At 37.8% G+C, this 21,362-nt stretch overlaps 1 protein-coding gene across 1 annotated transcript in view; it reads right to left on the bottom strand.

Moving 5' to 3' along the window:
* Nucleotides 1-21,362, bottom strand: part of M7BP (Myosin-7a binding protein) — a 160,051-nt gene that overhangs the window by 41,538 nt on the left and 97,151 nt on the right. The window contains exons 3-5 of the mRNA XM_067777248.1: nt 18,730-18,825; nt 18,407-18,645; nt 18,176-18,331 (exon numbers count right to left, since the gene is read on the bottom strand). Coding sequence (XP_067633349.1) covers nt 18,176-18,331; nt 18,407-18,645; nt 18,730-18,825 — 491 coding nt within the window. The remainder of the gene's footprint in view (nt 1-18,175; nt 18,332-18,406; nt 18,646-18,729; nt 18,826-21,362) is intronic.

Below are 21,362 nucleotides of genomic sequence, written 5' to 3'. Positions count from 1 at the left end.
TAGTTGTTGTATAGGTGGTCGCATTTTCGAGATATCGCCATAAAGGTGGACCAGGGGTGACCCTAGAATTTGTTTGTACAATATGGGTATCAAACGAAAGGAGTTAATGAGTATATTAAAAGGGAGTGGGCCTTAGTTCTATAGGTGGACGCCTTTTCGAGGTATCGCAATAAAGGTGGACCAGGGGTGACTCTAGACTTTGTTTGTGCGATATGTGCATCAAATGAAAGGTGTTAATGAGTATTTTTAAAAGGGAGTGGGCCTTCGTTCTATAGGTGTTCGCCTTTTCGAGATATCGCCATAAAGGTGGACCAGGGGTGACTTTAGAATATGTTTGTACGATATGGGTATCAAATGAAAGGTGTTAATGAGTATTTTAAAAGGGCGTGGGGCTTAGTTCTATAGGTGGACGCCGTTTCGAGATATCACCATAAAGGTGGACCAGGGGTGACCCTAGAATTTGTTTGTACAATATGGGTATCAAAAGAAAGGTGTTAATGAGTATTTTAAAAGCGAGTAATCCTTAGTTCCATAGGTGGCCGCCGTTTCGAGACATCGCCATAAAGGTGGACCAGGGGTGACCCTAGAATTTGTTTGTACAATATGGGTATCAAATGAAAGGTGTTAATGAGTATTTTAAAAGGGCGTGGGGCTTAGTTCTATAGGTGGACGCATTTTCGATATATCGCCATAAAGGTGGACCAGGGGTGACTCTAGAATGAGTTTGTACGATATGGGTATCAAATTAAAGGTATAAATGAGAGTTTTAAAAGGTAGTGGTGGTAGTTGTATATGTGATCGCGTTTTCCAGATATCGACCAAAATGTGGACCAGGGTGACCCAGAACATCATCTGTTGGATAACGCTAATTTATTTATATATGTAATACCTGTCAAGATTTTAAGGATTTTTTATTTCGCCCTGCAGAACTTTTTCATTTTCTTCTACTTAATATGGTAGGTGTCACAGCCATTTTATAAAGTTTTTTCTAAAGTTATATTTCGCGTCAATAAACCAATCCAGTTACCTCACCATGTTTCATCCCTTTTTTCGTATTTGGTATAGAATTATGGCATTTTTTTCATTTTTAGTAATTTTCGATATCGAAAAAGTGGGCGTGGTCATTGTCGGATTTCGTTCATTTTTCATACCAAGATAAAGTGAGTTCAAGTAAGTACGTGAACTAGGTTCATTAAAGATATGTTGATTTTTGCTAAAGTTATCGTGTTAACGGCCATGCGGAAGGACAGACGGACGACTGTGTATAAAAACTGGGCGTGGCATCAACCGATTCCGCCCATTTTCACAGAAAACAGTTAACGTCATAAAATCTATGCCCGTACCAAATTTCAAAAGGATTGGTTAATTTTTGTTCGACTTATGGCGTTAAAAGTATCCTAGACAAATTAAATGAAAAAGGGCGGAGCCACGCCCATTTTGAAATTTTCTTTTATTTTTGTATTTTGTTGCACCGTATCATTACTGGAGTTGAATGTTGACATAATTTACTTATATTCTGTAAAGATATTAAATTTTTTGTCAAAATTTTACTTTAAAAAAAATTTTTTTTTAAAAGTGGGCGTGGTCCTTCTCCGATTTTGCTAATTTTTATTAAGCGTACATATAGTAATAGGGGTAACGTTCCTGCCAAATTTCATCATGATATCTTCAACGACTGCCAAATTACAGCTTGCAAAAGTTTAAAATTACCTTCTTTTAAAAGTGGGCGGTGCCACGCCCATTGTCCAAAATTTTACTTGTAATCGCTGGACGGATTTAGCAGATTTAACGCGTTTAAAAGTCCGAATTAATTATTAAAGGCAAAACGGTTTAAAAACGGAATAGTTACGAACGGTTTATTCTGCTGTAGTTTGTCCGGCTGACGACCAACGATTCATTCCAAATTAAATTCGTACAAACTATCAGCAGTAGAAAAAATATGACAGTACATTGACACGAAATTCAAATAAAAGAAATTATATGCTAAGTTCTTATTATCTATAAAATATTTCAAAGTATAAGTATATATGACAAAGTATCTCATCAACAACATTCCCACCCCCGTGAATCAACTGGATTCACTAATTACAAGAAACGTCCAGAACGGCCAACTTAGACACAGCTCGCCGTTTAACTCCTGTATTCGTGGTCGACTTGTCGTATCTCACCATCGTGGCCAGGATATACTTCCTCCACTACACCACGACACCATTCCCTTCGTGGTATGTTGGGATCACATAGAAATACCAGATCACCCTTTTTGAGAGGATTCGTCCGCTGGCACCACTTCACGCGACGTGTCAATGTGGGAAGATACTCGGATATCCAGCGCTTCCAGAAATGGTCGCGGAGTTGACGAGCAATTCGCCATTGTTGACGCATTGAGAAGGTATCAGTTGAGACTCCGGATGCACATGGTGTCTGTGCGGTATTAGCCAATCCCAATAAGAAATCGTTTGGCGTTAACGGCTGCTCCTGATTTGTAGATGCGAATGTGTGAGATGGCGGGAATTGACAACATTTTCCGCCTCAATCAAGAAACTGTTGAAAGCATGTTCCTTTGGCTTGACTTCTTTCATTGTTTGTTGCAAAAGTTTCTTGACCGACTGAACCATACGCTCCCATGCTCCTCCTTCGGCCGGATTGTGAGGTGAATTGAAATACCACTCGACACCTCGTTTCGATAACTCACTTTGTATTCGATTGGATTCGAAGACTTCGTCGAAACGTTTGGCTTCGTTGTTGGTGCCAACGAAGTTTTTTCCGTTGTCGGATCGTAGACGTTGTGGCACTCCTCGGCGATTTATAAAATTTCGAATGACGGTTATACAAGAGTCGGTACTTAGATCGTGAGCAATCTCTAAATGCACCGCGCGTATGGTAAGGCATGTGAAAAGAGCCACCCATCTCTTTTCTGTACTGCGCCGAACCGTCACGGAAACAGGACCGAAAAAGTCGAGGCCTGTGTATGTGAACGGCCTGACGTATGGCGTCAATCTGTCTATGGGAAGTGGTCCCATCAGCGGGTTGATCGGGGCAGCTTTTCGGAGACGGCACACTTGGCAATTGGCTATAACGCTTCGTAGAAGGGTTCTCAATCGTGGTACCCAATAGACACGGCGTACGGAACATATGGTAGCTTTAATGTTTTGATGGCCCATAAGCATGTGGCAATTCAGCACTACCAGTTTCGTAAATGTGTGTGTAGGCGGCAATATTATGGGGTGTCTAACGTCCATTGGCAACCAACTGGCAGCATCAATACGACCTTGTACTCGCAGGATTCCTTTTTCGTCTAGATATGGTGACAGTTGTACCAGAGAGCTTTGGTGTGATATACTCTGCCCATCACGAATTTGTTGAATTTCGGTATTGAATGCCGCGTTTTGGACGATACGACATAGAAGGTGTTTTGCTGCTTCCAGATCACTGGCAGTCAATCCGTAGCAGTTACTCAAAATTGGAACTTGGCGTCGAAATCTTTTAGAAAATAGGATTGCCCAGGCTGTGGTTCTTATCAACCTGCTGAGAGACGAAAAACGATCAAAACTTATGAAGTCACAATTTATGATGCTCAAAGTGTATTGTGATCGCATTTCCTCATCTGGTTCATCGAGTTCAATAGCAGAAATATCTTCGGATGGCCAGGTATTCTCAGGCTGGCGCAGGAAAATCGGACCATTAACCCAACGACTTGTCGTGGAAAACTCAATTTTGTTGTTGGTACGTGTAGCTTCGTCGGCCACATTATCGGCAGTAGGGATCCATTGCCAATTGGATACTTTAGTGGAGGCAAGAATCTCTGAAATCCTATGTTGCACGAATGGTTTGTATCTTCGGTGTTTGCTTCGTATCCAATTTATGACGGTTTTGGAGTCACTCCAGATGACGCACTTGTCGATGGTTACGCTGTGCTCCTCGATCACTGTTTGCATAAGTCGTGTTCCCAATATAGCAGCTTGCAGTTCTAGTCGCAGCACCGTGAGAGGCTTTAGTGGTGCGCACTTGGATTTAGCGCTGATGAAACTGACTCCAACTTCTTCCCGGGCATTTGTATACCTCCAATAGGCAATAGCAGCAAATGCGTTCTCGCTTGCATCCACAAAAATGTGCAATTGTAATTTTTCAGGCTTACCTCCATGAAAATAATAGCGAGAAATGGCATATTGGTTAATTGATGAAAGTTGCTTGCGCCATCTTTCCCACAACTCGGCAACGTAGTCGGGCAACGGCTCGTCCCAGCAGGCTTCTTGACGCCACGCCTCACGCATGCGAAGCTTTGCGCCAATTACGAAATGCGCGATAAATCCGAGTGGGTCAAAAACTGACATGACCACACTTAGTAGTTCCCTCTTGGTAGGTCGTCTCTTACATTCAAGTACGATCTCACTGACATTGTGGAACTTCAAGTTAAATTTGAAACAGTCTAAATTTGGCTGCCAGTACAGACCAGCACCTTTTCTAATACTAGACCTTCCTTCTTTACGAGAATTTTTGTGACATCAACGCCATCCAAAGCAGCGAGAACTTCCGATGAGCTAGACGTGAAGTTACGGAGCTCGAAACCGGCATCTATGTGTATGGACTTCACTTGGCTTGAAACTGCGATAGCTGTATCTGTCTTGTCAAAACTGTCGACGAAATCATTAACATAATGGTACTCTAAAATAGATTCAACTGCACGGGCTGTGCATGGATTTTCATTGCGATGTTCCAAGGCGTTTCGAATTTTGACGTAATGCGCGACACATGGCGAGCACGCCGCTCCAAACGTCATCACGCACATTTCATACATGTCTGGTTGTCTATCGAGGTCACCATCTCTCCACAGGAACTTCTGGGATTGTCTGTCTTCTGGACGTACCAACACCTGGTGAAAAATTTCCTTAATGTCACCGCAAACGCCCACCGCTCCTTCACGGAAATGGAAAAGAATTGATGGCAATGGTCTGTATTCTTGAGGACCTTTCAGCAAACAATGATTTAACGAAACACCTTTAACTTCAGCGGCAGCGTCAAAAACAATTCTAAACTTGTTTGGTTTGTTAGGGTTCGTCACTGGAAAGTGTGGTAGATACCAGGTGCGCGGTGTTGTGAAATTTTCTTCAAGGTGTTCAATCTTACGTGCATAAACTGGCTTTCGTCCTGTATAGAACAGATGACATCGGCAAGTGATGTTAACCAATCACTGAAATGTGCTGTTGTAGCTCTTGGCTGTACGGTGGCTGCATGCCGGCCCCATTCGATGCGCTTACTCATCGGTAGTTTCGAAATTAAATCATCGAGCAACATCGGGTTGGATAAGTGATGGTCGGCGTTTGCGGATTGTAAAAAGGCGCAAATATTTTTGACCTTGGTTGCGAAAGGCACGAGCTTTCCCAATTCTGTCTCCGAGATCGGCGCGATCTCCTTCACTTGTTGTAGTTGGCTTCGAATGAGCTGCTCCGGGCATCCAAATCGACTATTGAGTTGAGTTATAATGCAGTCAACGTTGTTAGGGTGAATAAGTAGAGATTCAACCATCTCGCGGGCGTCACCCTTGAGGCACTTTTGTAGCCGTTGGTTGTTATCGAAATTGGAGTATCCATACCTTAACGTTGACTCGACAAAGGCTGTATAAAAAACTGGCTACTCTTCTGGACGGCCACTAAACTCTGGCAAATCTAATAACTTCCGCGGCATGTATGCGGATGATGATGCGGTTGGCGCTGTATAAAATTGTGTATTGGCATTAGGCGGCGGCATAGATACATTGGGCAAAAATGGTGTGTTCATATTGTTGTCTGACGATACTAAACGAAAGGCAGTAGGTTGCGAGTAAATGTCATAACGAGGTTCGGTATATAGTTGGCCTTGAGTTGGCATTGAACTTATTCCATGAAAGGAATCAGCATATAGTCGGCTTTGATTTATTGGCTGTGAGTTGACATCGTAACGAATTCCAGGATAGAGTTGACTTGTAAAATTATGTGCACTTGTCAACGGAGCTGGCATTGACTGCGGTATCGCTGGCAGCGACACGGCTACTGCGCTGCTGACGTGTGTGGCTGTAAAGCTGCCGCTACGTAATAGTTCTGTCCTGAGGGTTTCGTTTTGCATGTCACGCTCCCTTAATTGCACTTGAGTGGCTCTCAAATTGCTTTCCAACAAAGCTAAACGTTGCTCCATGGCGTTGAAATCAAAAACTGAATGGGCCGGCGGGTCCATTGTGTTGTTTCTGGATGCTTCGGTGGCGCTAGCATCCGTGGCTAAATTTGTGGTTATTCCACTATCGGCATCAGACGTGGGTACAGTTATGGCGACTGATGTACTGATATCTGGCTGGATAATGCTTGTAGTACTGGAAGATTCCTCGGGAATTGGACCTAAAGTGACGTTATCCATACTATTTTGGCTAGTTGTGGTTGGCAAATTGTTGTTTAATCGAGGGCTCCTTCGTGGTAGAGTGCGAAATAGCATTTGCGGAGATAGACGGGCGGCGGAAATGACTTACTACACAAATGTATGTTGGCGAAAAAGTTGCAGCAAATTTTCACACGGGGAACAAGCAGAATAAAAATTGTAATCGCTGGACGGATTTAGCAGATTTAACGATTTTAAAAGTCCGAATTAATTACTAAAGGCAAAACGGTTTAATAACGGAATAATTACGAACGGTTTATTCTGCTGTAGTTTGTCCGGCTGACGACCAACGATTCATTCCAAATTATATTCGTACAAACTATCAGCAGTAGAAAAAATATGACAGTACATTGACACGAAATTGAAATAAAAGAAATTATGTGCTAAGTTCTTATGATCTATAAAATATTTCAAAGTATAAGTATATATGACAAAGTATCTCATCAACAACATTACTAATTTTCTATTCTGCGTCATAAGTTCAACTCATCTACCAAGTTTCGTCGCTTTATCTGTCTTTTGTAATGAATTATCGCACTTTTTCGGTTTTTCGAAATTTTCGATATCGAAAAAGTGGGCGTGGTTATAGTCCGATATCATTCATTTTAAATAGCGATCTGAGATGAGTGCTCAGGAACCTACATACCAAATTTCATCAAGATACCTCAAAATTTACTCAAGTTATCGTATTAACGGACGGACGGACGGACGGACGGACATGGCTCAATCAAATTTTTTTTCGATCCTGATTATTTTGATATATGGAAGTCTATATCTATCTCGATTCCTTTATATATGTACAACCAACCGTTATCCAATCAAACTTAATATACTCTGTGAGCTCTGCTCAACTGAGTATAAAAAAACCAGAAAAACTCCTTTGCGAATATCTCTTTTTTTCTATAAAACTTAATTGTCTGCGCATATGTAAGTGCTTTTGTGAAAAATATAAATCCCTGTTTATAACGGTATGAAATGGGTTACTACACTACGATCGTCTAACCCTGTATTTATGAAATAAGCTAAATCTTTAAATCTGTACAATTCAAGAGCGCAGATTAATCTGGTTTTAATTGATATGTTTTGTTAAGATTTGATTTGTTTGTACTTTGAAGCAGAATTAAATGAAAGCAACACAATTATAATTTATATATAAATATTTATATGTACATACATACACATAATCAAATATATGAACATTTTGTTTGTGGGGTGCAAAACTAAGCGATGGTCAAAGTGCGCTTGAAACTCGGATTAAATGTTGACATTGCTGAGCATTCGGCGAATGACGTTAATAAGCGTGACGTATGCACATTTGTTTCAATAAAAACATTAAACAATTATACACAAATATTCATAACTTGTATATGTTGCAAAATAATATGAATATTGTTAAATTATGTCATATACATATTAATGCATCAATTATTATATTTTTTTTTAGTTTGAACATCTCGAAGAGATAGCATTAGGGCAGGTCGATTTTACAGTAAAAAATCACATAAGCGGTAAATGCTATATGACCGATGAGCAGGCCTGCTTAACAATTTTTATATTGAATGCAAATCACAATACATATGTATACAAAATGATATGTACACTGGAACTTTTTTAAATAGAAAAAAAAAATATTTTAAATGTTTAAATAATTTTGATGGTCCCCTTAATGAACAAATTTTGAATTAAAATTTTTCTCAGTGCTACAATATTTTTGAAAAATTTGTTGTTGTCCATTGTTAATTTAAATTTTAATATCATTTCTTTGCATTTTCATATGAATCGAATTTATTGTGAGGGCAAATGCGAGTGCAAAGAACATTTTGTTTTATATTCAAAGTGCGAATTTGTATCTGTGCCTATTCTTCAGGGAAAAACAAAAACAAAAGTGCTATAAGTGTATCGGGGTTGAGCAGCTCTGATTATGAGCAACATAAGACATTATGGGCGGCCACCGTGGTGTGATGGTAGCGTGCTCCGCCTACCACACCGTATGCCCTGGGTTCGCACCCCGGGCAAAGCAACATCAAACATTTTAGAAATAAGGTTTTTAAATTAGAAGAAAATTTTTCTAAGCGGGTCGCCCCTCGGCAGTGTTTGGCAAGCGCTCCGGGTGTATTTCTGCCATGAAAAGCTCTCAGTGAAAACTCATCTGCCTTGCAGATGCCGTTCGGAGTCGGCATAAAACATGTAGGTCCCGTCCAGCCAATTTGTAGGGAAAATCAAGAGGAGCACGACGCAAATTGGAAGAGAAGCTCGGCCTTAGATCTCTTCGGAGGTTATCGCGCCTTACATTTATTTATTTTTTTTTTTTAAGACATTATGGGTCTAAAACTGACTATGAGTCTAAACTGTAAACTTAAATTAGAAGAAAAATTTGCAAACTTTTTTACGAAAACCGACATTTATACTTTTCGTAAAAAATCGCGTGGTCAGAATAGGCCTTACACCCTCAGGGCCTTTGTCGAAAACGTTCAGAATGGTTTATAGATAATTTTACGCATATGCATTTATACTCTTTTTTTTATACCATACAAATCAACCCGCTCTACTTAGCATAACCGAAACACGGCAGGTCACTGACTGTAAATCTTTCACAGCCACGAACAAACAATTCAATGGCATCTGGAATATTTTTTAATTTTTGGCAAAAAAAAAAAGTCGCTCGGCCATTTGAATATGCTGGCGAAATAAAGTAACCAAACTATTTCAACTGGTCAATGTGCACCTGTGAGTAAAAAAATAGCAGCAAAAGTTATTTATTTGCAAATTATTATGATTAATTATACCAGTTATTTTGTTGTTTATTTTCTATAATTTAAAAGAAATAATAATGAATTGTATAGGAAAACTATTGAAACAAAATCCGCAAACTTGAGAAGTGTTCAAAATATACGACTGTGCATTTGCTACGCCATGGCAAATACGCAAAATCAAAAACCGTAGTTTATTTTTGCAATATTGAATAGCAAATCAACAACTGTCAAAACAAAACAAAATATGCAAAGCAAAATTGGAAAGAATTGAAGAAAAGTTGCTCACGATCCGTAGCTTTAATTTGCTATAGCAACGTTTGCAACAACAAATACACAAAAATTTGAAGACCATTATTAAGATTTTTTAAAAATTAACGCGTTTTTAAAAACGTTTTCGAGACTTGATTACGTAGCTTTTTTTTAGAATTTTGAAAAGTACTGAATTTTGGAACACGTTTTCGGAAATGCTTTTCATAGTTTTTGTTATAAAATAAATAACTGACAAAATTTGGAAATAAATTACGCTCCTAATTTTTTGAACGCGAGTGCATTTACACATACATATGTGCATTATTTAGCAATTTTTATTATGATTTTTTTTTTTATTGGTTGTTAATCGACACTTTTTTACGTTGTTCAGCTGTTCACATTTAAGCGCATACTTTATGTATTTTTTTTATACAAGACAAAATCCAAATTGTTTACAGATGAAGACGTTAAAACAACATTTCAACAATGTGTATGCAAATTTGGTAAACGCCATGCAAACTTTAGCAACAACAAAAGCAACAAAGAAGTTAGCGGTAAGCTTTGAATGGCGGCCTTTAAGCGCCGTGGCAGCGATGTAACGTATACGCCCGGTATATCATTTGACTTGGGTATACATACACACATACATACATACATATCTACATATGGCTTGTGTACATATCTTCACTACATTTGTAGTATATACGTTGTACATAATTTATGACGTTTGCTCTTATCTGTTACAGATAAAAATACATGCGCACGAGTCATCAAGACAAAAAAAAGTACAACAATTTCACATATCGCATTCAGTTTGGTTTTTTAATAAGAATTTATAAACTCTTTTTATTTTAGCTAACTTCGATGAAATTATTAAATTTTATTAAAAATCACGATTTTAAATCACGAAATTAGTATTTGCAATATTTTTATTTCATATTAGCTTTCTTTTTGTTCTCAAAACATTTATATAATAAGTACCATTAAAATGGATTTTGAGTCTTAACCAATAAAGAAAGGATAAATGCGAGGGGTGGGGCCTTAATACATCCACCTCCTCCTCCTCAGCGTAGTTTTAAATGTTACATTCAAATAAACCAAAAACTAACAAGAAATTTCGATCGATTGAAACTCGTCCACGCGCGCATATCGACTAAACTGATTGGCCGCTTCGAGCCGGTATCAACGTTGTTTCTTATTGTTGGTGGTTCAGCATTCGTATTTCGCTCGTGGAGGTGAATTTGGTTGCGCTGTTTATCGCTCCGCTAACCGCAGGCATTACTTTTTTTACTGATAACTTTAAACTTTTTACTTTTTTTTTTGTTAGTATTTTTAGGATTGTTGCTCTGATTCTTTCCCTTGTAAGCACACAAATTGTTTGTTTTAATGCTGTTACAACTTGTGTAGCTTTAAACAGTGCATAAGAGTTTTATTGTAGCAATAATATAATTTCTCTCAGCCAGAATATGAAACAAAAGGCAAAGTTCAATTTATTTTATACGAAAGCCTACACACTTAAATATACATAATTTAACGCGTGTGTAGTAACCGGTTGTTTTATTTTTTGCATGTCATGAACAACGCAAAAAAATAAGATGAACATGTAAGGAAGGCTAAGTTCGGGTGTAACCGAACATTATATACACAGCTGGGAGCTTAGCTGCGTTTTAATTCCATACCACATACGTTTGGGAAATATCGACCAAATTGTAGACCAAGGATGACGTTTTTGGAACGATTTTCCTTCATCCTTTGTCAAAAATGGGGAAATCACCATGTAGGAAAACGAACCTAGGCTAACCCTGGAATGTGTTTGTATGACATTGATACCCATGTGAAGGGTATTAAAGAGGGTTTTAAAAGGGAGTGGCCCTTAACAAATCCAATTACCATGTTTCATCCGTTTTTTCGTATTTGGTATATAATTATGGCATTTTTTTCATTTTTCGGAATTTTCGATATCTAAAAAGTGGGATTTCGCCCATTTTTAATACCAAGATAAAGTGAGTTCAGATAAGTACGTGAACTAAGTTTAGTAAAAATATATCGTTTTTTGCTCAAGTTATCGTATTAACGGCCGAGCGGAAGGACAGACGGTCGACTGTGTATAAAAACTGGGCGTGGCTTCAACCGATTTCGCCCATTTTCACAGAAAACAGTTATCGTCATAGAGTCTATGCCCCTACCAAATTTCACAAGGATTGGTAAATTTTTGTTCGACCTATGTCATTAAAAGTATTCTAGACGAATTAAATGAAAAAGGGCGGAGCCACGGCCATTTTGAAATTTTCTTTTATTTTTGTATTTTGTTGCAGCATATCAATCCTGGAATTGAATGTTGATATAATTTACTTATATACTGTAAGGATATTCAATTTTTTGTTAAAATTTGACTTTTAAAATTTTTTTTTAAAGTGGGCGTGTTCGTCATCCGGTTTTGCTAATTTTTATTTAGAATACATACAGTAATAGCATTAACTTTCCTGTCAAATTTCATCATGATATCTTCAACGAATGCCAAATTACAGCTTGCAAAACTTTTAAATTACCTTCTTTTAAAGGTGGGCGGTGCCACTCCCATTGTCCAAAATTTTACTAATTTTCTATTCTGCGTCACTAGGTCAACCCACCTACCAAGTTTTATCGCTTAATCCGTCTTTAGTGATGAATTATCGCACTTTTTCGGTTTTTCGAAATTTTCGATATCAAAAGAGTGGGCGTGGTTATATTCCGATTTCGTTCATTTTAAATAGCGATCTGAGATGAGTGCCCAACTTACATACCAAATTTCATTAAGATACCTCAAAATTTACTCAAGTTATCGTGCTTACGGACGGACGGACATGGCTAAATGTATTTCTTTTTTCGCCCACATCATCTTGATATATAGAAGTCTATATCTATCTCAACTAGTTTATGCCGTTACGGGGTACCGTTATGCGAACAAAATTAATAAACTCTGTGAGCTCTGCTCAGCTGAGTATAAAAATCATTAGACGCTGCCGGAATTTGTTTCATGCTATCTGTTTTCGTTTCGTTGCATCAGTTGAAGTAAACGCAAGCTCTCTTGTAAAAACTCATCGCCCCAACCTCAAACTAATACCCACAAAAAAACTATATCGGGTCTCCACGCCGTCTCGTCGGGAACCGCACTTACCTATTGTAAAAAAAAAAAAATGTCGTGAAATACAAAACGCGTCACACAACTTTACCATCCCCATCAATAAGAAGCGAAGTCAAAAATGTGAAACTTTTAAGTTATGCCCAATATCGTGCTCCCCGATTCAGTACCTACCGATCTATATACTCTGCTCAATATTAGGTCCACTATCCAGATATAGCTTGGTAAAAAATAAAAATTACATTGACGCAACTGGGGAAGTCAATCGGTTTTTGCCTTTCCTGATCATTGGTTTTTTTTTTTTAGTTGTTCGGTGTTTTGATCTAAGCGTGCGACGTAATACCAAACGAAGCTTCAATTTTGCTGTCTTATAAATTTCGGTGTGAATTTTAATTGTGATTTAGGTTTATTTTTTCTTTCAAGTTCTGCTTCAGCGCAGGTTTCGGTTCTAGAGGCTCCTGTTTCGGTCCACATTCAGTCTTGTTTCCTTTGAAGTTCTAGTATTGGTTCTATATTCGGTACCAGTTTCGGGTTCGGTTCTGGTTTCAGATTCGGATTCGGGTTGGTTTCGGTTTCAATCCCAGGTTCCGATGGCCCGTAGTCAGTCCATTTTTCGTTTCGGTGCTGATATAACTTCAGCTTCGGGTGCGGTCTGTTCCAGGTTCCGGCCTCCGTTTTGGGATATTTCCGGTTCAGAGTCCCTTCCGGTTTCCATCCGTCCTGGTTTCGGTAACGGATTCGGCCCGGCTTTCAGTTTTGATTTTGGTTCGATTGGATTCGATTCCGGATTCGTTATGATTTTGGTTCTAGCTTCGGTCCAGGTTTTTGTTTGGATTCGGTTTCAGTACGTTTCTTACCTTTATTTTGCTATTTGTATCTTTTTTTCCTTTTCATTCCTTAAAACGCAGTTCGTCTCCACTCCCTTTTTTCTAACCCATTATCTTCTCACCTTTCTAAATGTAACCTTGGTAATAACCACAATCCATATCATTATGGCCATCATAATTTTGCTCCTTTTTCCTCCTCCTCTTCTTTTCTTTCACCTTCTAAACATTTACTTTTCTTTTCCTTTCTTCCTTATTTATTAATCGATTTTCTTTTTCAAACAATTTTCATAGTCCAAAATCCCCCAAGAAACACAGAAAATACTTCAAAAATGCTCCTGGATACCGTTATCTATTGATATAAATGTATTTATATTGATGAGGATTTCTTAATTATTAAACTTTTATTTCATATCCAAATTATACAAACTTACAATGCTTATTGGATAGATTCATGATAAGATATTACATTTAACTTAACTAACTTAATACTGCTTTGATAAGTTTGATAAAATTTGGTAGCGACGCAAAAGCAAAATTAAATGTTCTAATTGTCGCGACGATTATCAAATTTTTTGTCCTCATTTTAAATTTAGTTAATACCGCTAAGTATTATGATAAGCAAACATTTTGTGTTGTTGTTATAACACAATAAAAGAAAATATACATACAGTGAGAGCCAAAAGGCCATGAATAGTCGTGTTCCTTGAAAAAATCATTTTTGTAATTTAGGTTTAAATCCCTTTACTTTACTCATTCACGAGAGCTCGAAACATTTCCATTAAAACTAAAATAAAGAAATGGCAGAAAACAGTTTCCAGAACTGATATTTTAAATGACAAATTCATTAAATCAATAACACTTGTCGAGTGTAAAAAACTGCAAACTTGGAGTTGTTCGTTTTCATAGCTGGATGCATATTCATATTCTGTTTATTCTAAAAAAAGAGGTTTTATATCATAATTTTTATATAAAAATTTGATACGTATCTAACAGTTCAATATAGAAAGCTGAAATTTGATAAGGCAATTCTTATGATGAAAAAAAAAAAACATGAAATCAAGAATCTAGGAATTATAATGCCAAGATTCCAAAATAATTCTGGAAATACTCCGAATTTATCCATAAACATATAACCTCAAAATAAGCCCGAAATTATTACAAAGAAGAGAATCGGGACAGGGAGAAGCATACATCTTTATTGGGTTCCAGGGCATATGGGAATAGATGGGAATGAAAAAGCAGACGAACTAGCTAAAAAGGGCGCATCCCTTGAAGCTTGCTCCGTAGATTTCCCAATTAGATTGGGCGAGATTAAGCGAAGGCGAGAGGTGCACATGATCGACCAAGCGGGAAAGGCGTGGGTTTAAGCGCGGGGCTGTAAAGTGTCGAAGATTATGTGTAGGTCTTACAACCTTAGACTAACACAGTTGATCCTATCATTAAAAAGAGAGGACTGTAGACTCATGACGGGTATTCTGACTGGATACTGCCTTCTGGCGTCAAATGCCTTTAAATTAGGCTTGGTCAGTGATAGCAGATGTAAGAAGTGCGGGTTGGAGGAGGAAACGATCGAGTACGTTCTGTGCTCGTGCCCTGCACTTGCCAGGCTAAGACTCCAGCTATTAGGAGTGATACAGCTGTCAGATCTAGAAGCAGCAAGTGGCTTAAGTCCTAGGAAGCTTCTAGTATTTGCCAAGAGGACGGATTTATTTTATAACATAGGTCCTGGTTTTTGATAGGGTTTTTCAGTTTGGTCGTTAAAACAAACTTCTGGTAACACTACGGACTCAATCAGTCTATGTGAGGTCCTCATGGACCGGCCAGTTCAACCTACCTACCTATTACAAAGATAATCCTGAAAACGGTCTGTTCTTCCTTTTCTAGGTATATTGGGTTTAATTTCTCAATGCAATGCTTTTTTATGGATGTATGCTTGTTTGTAACCAGTGTTGTCACTCTACCACTATAGTGGTAGATCTACCACTATTAAGGCTAAAATCCTGATCTACCCTTCTTACCACTTTTTTTAAAAATCTACCACTTTTTTATTTGCCTGCATTTGACTATGTTCTTTAAGTTGCTCACAATGACCTAAAATTAAGGTTTTTAAGTATGTTGAAAATCAAACGTATAGCACGAGCACACTCTGTATAATTTTTTCAAATTTTCACCAAAGAAATATGTGATTTTTATAATACTTACGTGCCTTCGAAAGAACTTATACAATTTTATGTAAAACTAGCAGGGTACCCGACGTTGTTCGGATGCGTATTTATATTAAAGTGGCCCTTATTTTTTTTTTTTTAATTTTATTTAGTGTATATGTACGACAACCAATCGCACACCTACCAAAGCATCGCAGTACACACGAAAACTTTGCGCCACCTGTCAGCGAATAGATAAACCGAATTGCACCAAAAGGTTTGAGTCCCTGATTAACGCGTGTAAAAGGTTTAAAATCTTAGCTAAAAGTATTTCATATTGTAGGTAAATTTAAATATATTTTGACCGATAACTCAGTTATCGATTAATTTATCGAAATATCACAAAATTCAAATGAAACCTGTGACCTTCCTCTATTGTTTGATGCCCATATTGTACGCATATTTAGAGGTTTTAGGTAACCTCATGTTAACCGATTATCGTAATATGGCAGCATGAAATAATTTTTTTTGGTACGCCACTGTATCTATTCATGAATTTGATTTTTAATTTATATGAAGCTGAAAAAAAACTTTGCAAAGGCATTCTTTGATATTTGTTTGGAAAGTAAGTGTATTTTCCTTCGTTTTTCAAAAAAAAAAATCCTTAAAGTAGCTTAATTATAGCTTAACCAACTATATCTTTTTTGTTTCTCACGCGATTTTAATGAAATAAGTTCTAGATTCCCTTCTGGATTACAGGCTATCCACCTGTGAAAGTCTCATAAAAATACATTCGTTAGTTTCCGAGATTATCGATATCATACAGACAAACAGACAAACAGAAAAAAGTGGTGCCGATGGATTCTGCGACATTCCAAACGTCAAGTACACTCATTTTTTTTTTAGAAATCTTGGATGTACAGACACGATTTTCTAGAGATTTATTATAGTATAGATTTAACTTTATTGACGGGAAATTCGTGACAAAAATTTCTTAGTAATCTGATTTTTCGACTGCTGAGTGGAATATCGCCGTATCTCTGCCGCCGTTTCGAAAACGCCCTATCCCAGAAAATTTGGAATAACGGCCTATTTCAGAACTTGTTTCAAAAACGCTCTATCCCAGCTTAAATTTAATAAATTTGTGACATAAGCTGGGACGTTTATCAAAAACATTTTGGGCGTTCTTCAATCGAGTTCTGAGATAGGTCGTTTTCAAAAGAAAAACTGAAATATGGTGTTTTTGAAAAACATTCTCAGATAGGGCGTTCACGAACTGGCAGCCGAGATACGAGCGATATTCCACTCAGCCGTCGATTGCAGTATCCGATGGATGCCTTCGATATCACGGATGTAAGTTGTAAGATTTAAAAAACAAATTGATTTAATGCACAAGTCTATTTCATTAGATTCGGGCTATTGGTATTCGTTGGATACCATTGAAGTAATTTGTTATTTTAAGGTTTCTTAGTAGTATTATTATATGTTTGAACTATGTGTTAGGAAAAATGGAATATTTGGAGACTGTAAATTAACTTTAGTCGTATCCACACATGGTTTGTTAAAGTTCTTGGTCGGTAGTTCGCATTTGATTATCAATTTCAACTGTTAAGGTTTTTGTAGTAAAAAAATGTTCAAACTCTTAAGACTAGTTCTTTGATACTTATTAAAATAGTTTATTAAAAAAAAACGCCTAAGCCTACCGACTACTAACTTCAGAATTAAAAGTTAGGTGAGAGTGTACTATTATTTAATTATATTTTTTTTATTTGATAAGGTCTAAAGACTATACAGTATACACATACTTTTCATACAGACGTTTATATGTATGTTGTTAATGCACTTGAAGTTGTTATGTTCGTTTTAATGGTTGAATATTAATAATAATTTGAAAAAAATTGGTTTTAATGTTTCTGAAAATTCTACCACTATTTTTAGGAGCTCTACCACCCTTTTTTTTGAAAATCTACCACTAAATAGATTTTAGAAGTGACAACACTGTTTGTAACTCTCTAGGCTTGTCTATTAAAATCCGAATTTTTCACTACAGTGACAACACTGCATATAATTAAGTTATTGATTGATTCATATTAACTAATTTCGGTTACGCATGCAAAGCAACATTTCCAGGTAATTAATAATGACGCACAAAAACAAAAGCGTGCATTCGTTAACATTTGCATTTTCAGGTAATTGAATTAAAACAAAAATAAGAACAATTTTTACAAAGCTACTACAAGTAAAATGAACTCACCTCCACTGAGAGCTTTGTTGCTCAATTCATTCTCCCAACTAATAAATATTTTGCTCAATTTCGAGTGATATTTCTCAAAGAGATGTAAATCTGAGTGAGTGGTGTGGGTGTGTGTGTGCATTTGAATAAATCGAAAGGTGAAATTGGTTAGTTAAATTGAAATATTTTAAAATAACGGTAATATCACCACTATGGAACGGAAGTAGAAAGCTTTTAAAGGCAATTACGCCTGAAAGTATGCTAAGCCATTATGATTTTGAAGCGAAAGCTGAGCTTACTGTAAGCTGTAAGTGTAATATATGTAAATGTTGTACTAAGAAAAACTCTTTCAGTTGCTTATTGGCTAAAGAAAATGTGTGCAATTACGATTTTTTTGTTATGCTCAAATATGAATTTTTGTATTTGTCTAAAATAAGTGTACTCACAGTTCTCACTTTTTGACAGTTGGCCAACGCGTATTTGATCCAGTGAACCGCCCAACAAATTCGCTACAACCTCTTCGACATATTCACGTATTTTCAGCTTTTGCTCTGCGGTGATGGCAGCCGTGTTCTCACCCACTTGACTGACACTCTCAAAATCTATAAATTGGTTAAAAGTAAAAATTGTTTATTAGATATAAATACATACAAATTTCAGATTAACCATAAACTTACGCATTGGACTTTCATTGCAATCGCGAATTGGTATATAAATTTCACTGCGCGCTCGCATTGGATAAACATATTTTTGGCGATTAAAGGACATTTGCTCGGCAACCCAAGATTGTGTGTGCGATAGCGAATCCTTCGAAGTGTGACATAATTGGCATTCCCAACACGCCGCTTTGGGCAACCATGTTGAACATTTGGCACCACGACAGATTTGTTTGTTGCACACGCAGCATGTGACAACACTGGAATGTGAAAGAAAAACATTTTTTTTAATATTAAGATACGCTGGTCCTTTAATAAATTTATATTCCAGAATAATGTAATACCTTTTGGAATCAAATTGAACGATTTGGCGACAGCAAACGTTACAAATATTTTCATTCGCTGATCCTTTCTTGAATATTCGCCGCTCACAGATTTTGCTGCAGGAAAAAACAAAAATGGAGTTCAAATAAAAATCAGTTTAATTAAATAACATAAAATCGTGGTTTTGTAATAAAATATACTTAAAAATAAATAAATGTAAGGCGCGATAACCTCCAAAGAGATCTAAGTCCGAGCTTCTCTTCCAATTTGCGTCGTGCTCCTCTTGATTTTCCCTACAAATTGGCCGGACTGGACCTACATGTTTTATGCCTACTCCGAACGGCATCTGTAAGGCAGATGAGTTTTCACTGAGAGCTTTTCATGGCAGAAATACACTCGGAGTGTTTGCCAAACACTGCCGAGGGGCGACCCCGCTTAGAAAAATTTTATTATAATTGAATAAACTTGTTTCTAAAATTTTTGATGTAGCTTTACCCGGGGCGTGAACCCAGGATCTCCGGTGTGGTAGGCGGAGCACGCTACCATCACACCACGGCGGCCGCCGTAGATATCTATAAATGACATTTATGTAAGATCAAGGGACTGATCTGTAAATACTGATTCAGAATTACAAAAAATAAGGCCTTATTGAATTAGGGGACCATAGCAGGTAAAACCTGCCAAAGCATCATATTCGGAACTGTCACAGAATGCCTCCTTGTTACGAAGTGAGGCATATATGGGAGTAATTAACGATACTCAGTTTCTTCTGTGAACTACTAACAATGTCATGCACCGTCAACACCATTCTGAACTCTTGTCATCTGCTATTTCAAAATGACATCCAATTGTGCATTGAAATCCAAATGCTTTTTACCACGAGTTTTTTGTGATTTGAACAAAACCCCTCAATTAAGGTTGGGCACTTCAAATAAAAGTAACGCTATGAACCTATTTCATGCTATTTCGATCAAAAATCTAGTTTTCAGAATTTGATATAACTTGGAAGATGGAGTCGTGTGTAGAAGTACGAACAAGTGGGACAAATTTCTGAATGCCGTTCTAGGTATGGCGATTCTTTTGTACACATTTCACGCAGCTCACTACACCATGCTCGCGCATATATGTATATAATCTGGGTAGCCACCGAACATTTGTATAATCGGTTTAATCATCACCCCAACTCAGCAAGCACGATGACCTGGTCAAGCTAGAACAACAAGAAAGAGGGCATCGCAGGTCTACCGCAGTGGCATGAGGAGGGAATCTCAAATTCACACGGTGCTGGTGTTGTGGTGAGAAAGAGACTACGCAGCCAAATATTATCGCTTCGTGCAGCGATGAGCATCAATCACATAGCGCGGCCGACATGGATAAGGAATCCTTTTATGAACAACTAAAAAATACATACGATAAGTGCCCTTGCCATGACCTCGAAATCATGCTTGGCCACTTTAAGAAACGGTTGTTGGTCCTGCAGTCGGAAAACTTAGCTTCAAATGTCTAACAGGCTTTGTGCCTTAGCAATCACGTTACTGCCGAAGGATATAAGTGCGAAACTATGAAGGACTTCGTCTGTCTGATAAACGCGAAAGCAATGTTAGCCTAGGAATCAAACGGAGAATCACTCTTGCTAACAAATAAAACTTTGGACTGAGTGAGAAGCTGAAAATTTAGGTCCCCGCTCTGCAAGACTCTTATCATAGCTCCGTGATGAATCGGAGGCGTGGACGGTGTCTCAAGAAGATGGGATGGCTCTTGGAGTATTAAAGAAATAAAAGTTCTACTGAGATTGATGGTCGCGCCCGTGATGCCAAAGGTCTGTACAGAAGAGGGGTTTTGAGCTTTAATCCGATCTGGACTTTTACATATTTACTTAATTGGCACTTAAACGGTGTTGGCCGTCCAAAAACTAGCGCCAGCCGCTTTACGCAATGTTAACTGGCGTCAAAGGAAACATAAAACGCTCCCAGCGGAGCGGGGGCCGCCCTCTTCCTTTGCTTTTAAAGGCGGATTCCGATTACAGTTCCTTCTGGGACTGATCATCTTGTTCCATTTGCACAACATGGCTTGGCCAGCTTTGCTGCTGCCTTCAAATTTTCTCCACTATATTGGGCCTATTAAAGCTCGAACAGATCTACATTAATTTTCTCCGGCTGAGCACTATAAGTCTGTAAATCGTTCCAAGAAGTTTTCTTTCCAACACTTTCTGAACAGCATCATCTGACGTTGTCAGCGTCCATGCTTCTGCACCATACAGCAGGATGCGTACGTTGAGTGAATTGAAGGGCATGATTTTCACTTACCGAGAAAGAACTTTACATTTGTTGGTAAGAGTGACTCTTAGATGACGATGGAGACTCTAACTGATGGAGGCATCAATTGAGTTGAGAGCTGATCTTTCTTGGTGTTTCTAATTGTCATACAACGGCCAAAATCGCCATGGAGTTTAAGCGCAAGTTTCTTCTGAGGTTTAAAGACTAAGAAGTGTGTATTTACTTAATTGGCGCTTAACCGTTTAAAGGGATATGGCCGTCTAACAAGGCTCGCCAGCTGCCTTTTCGTTGGGATAACTGGTGCCAATTGGTAACACCAAGAAATTTTAGATCGTTTTCCACCTGGTCGTTCATACAATGAGCTGCTTGTACCGGAG

The sequence above is a fragment of the Eurosta solidaginis genome, chromosome 3 (assembly GCF_040869045.1).
Source record: "Eurosta solidaginis isolate ZX-2024a chromosome 3, ASM4086904v1, whole genome shotgun sequence".
NCBI lineage: Eukaryota > Metazoa > Arthropoda > Insecta > Diptera > Tephritidae > Eurosta > Eurosta solidaginis.
The sequence above is the reverse complement of the archived record's forward strand: the minus strand, read 5'-3'. Positions and strand labels throughout refer to the sequence as shown.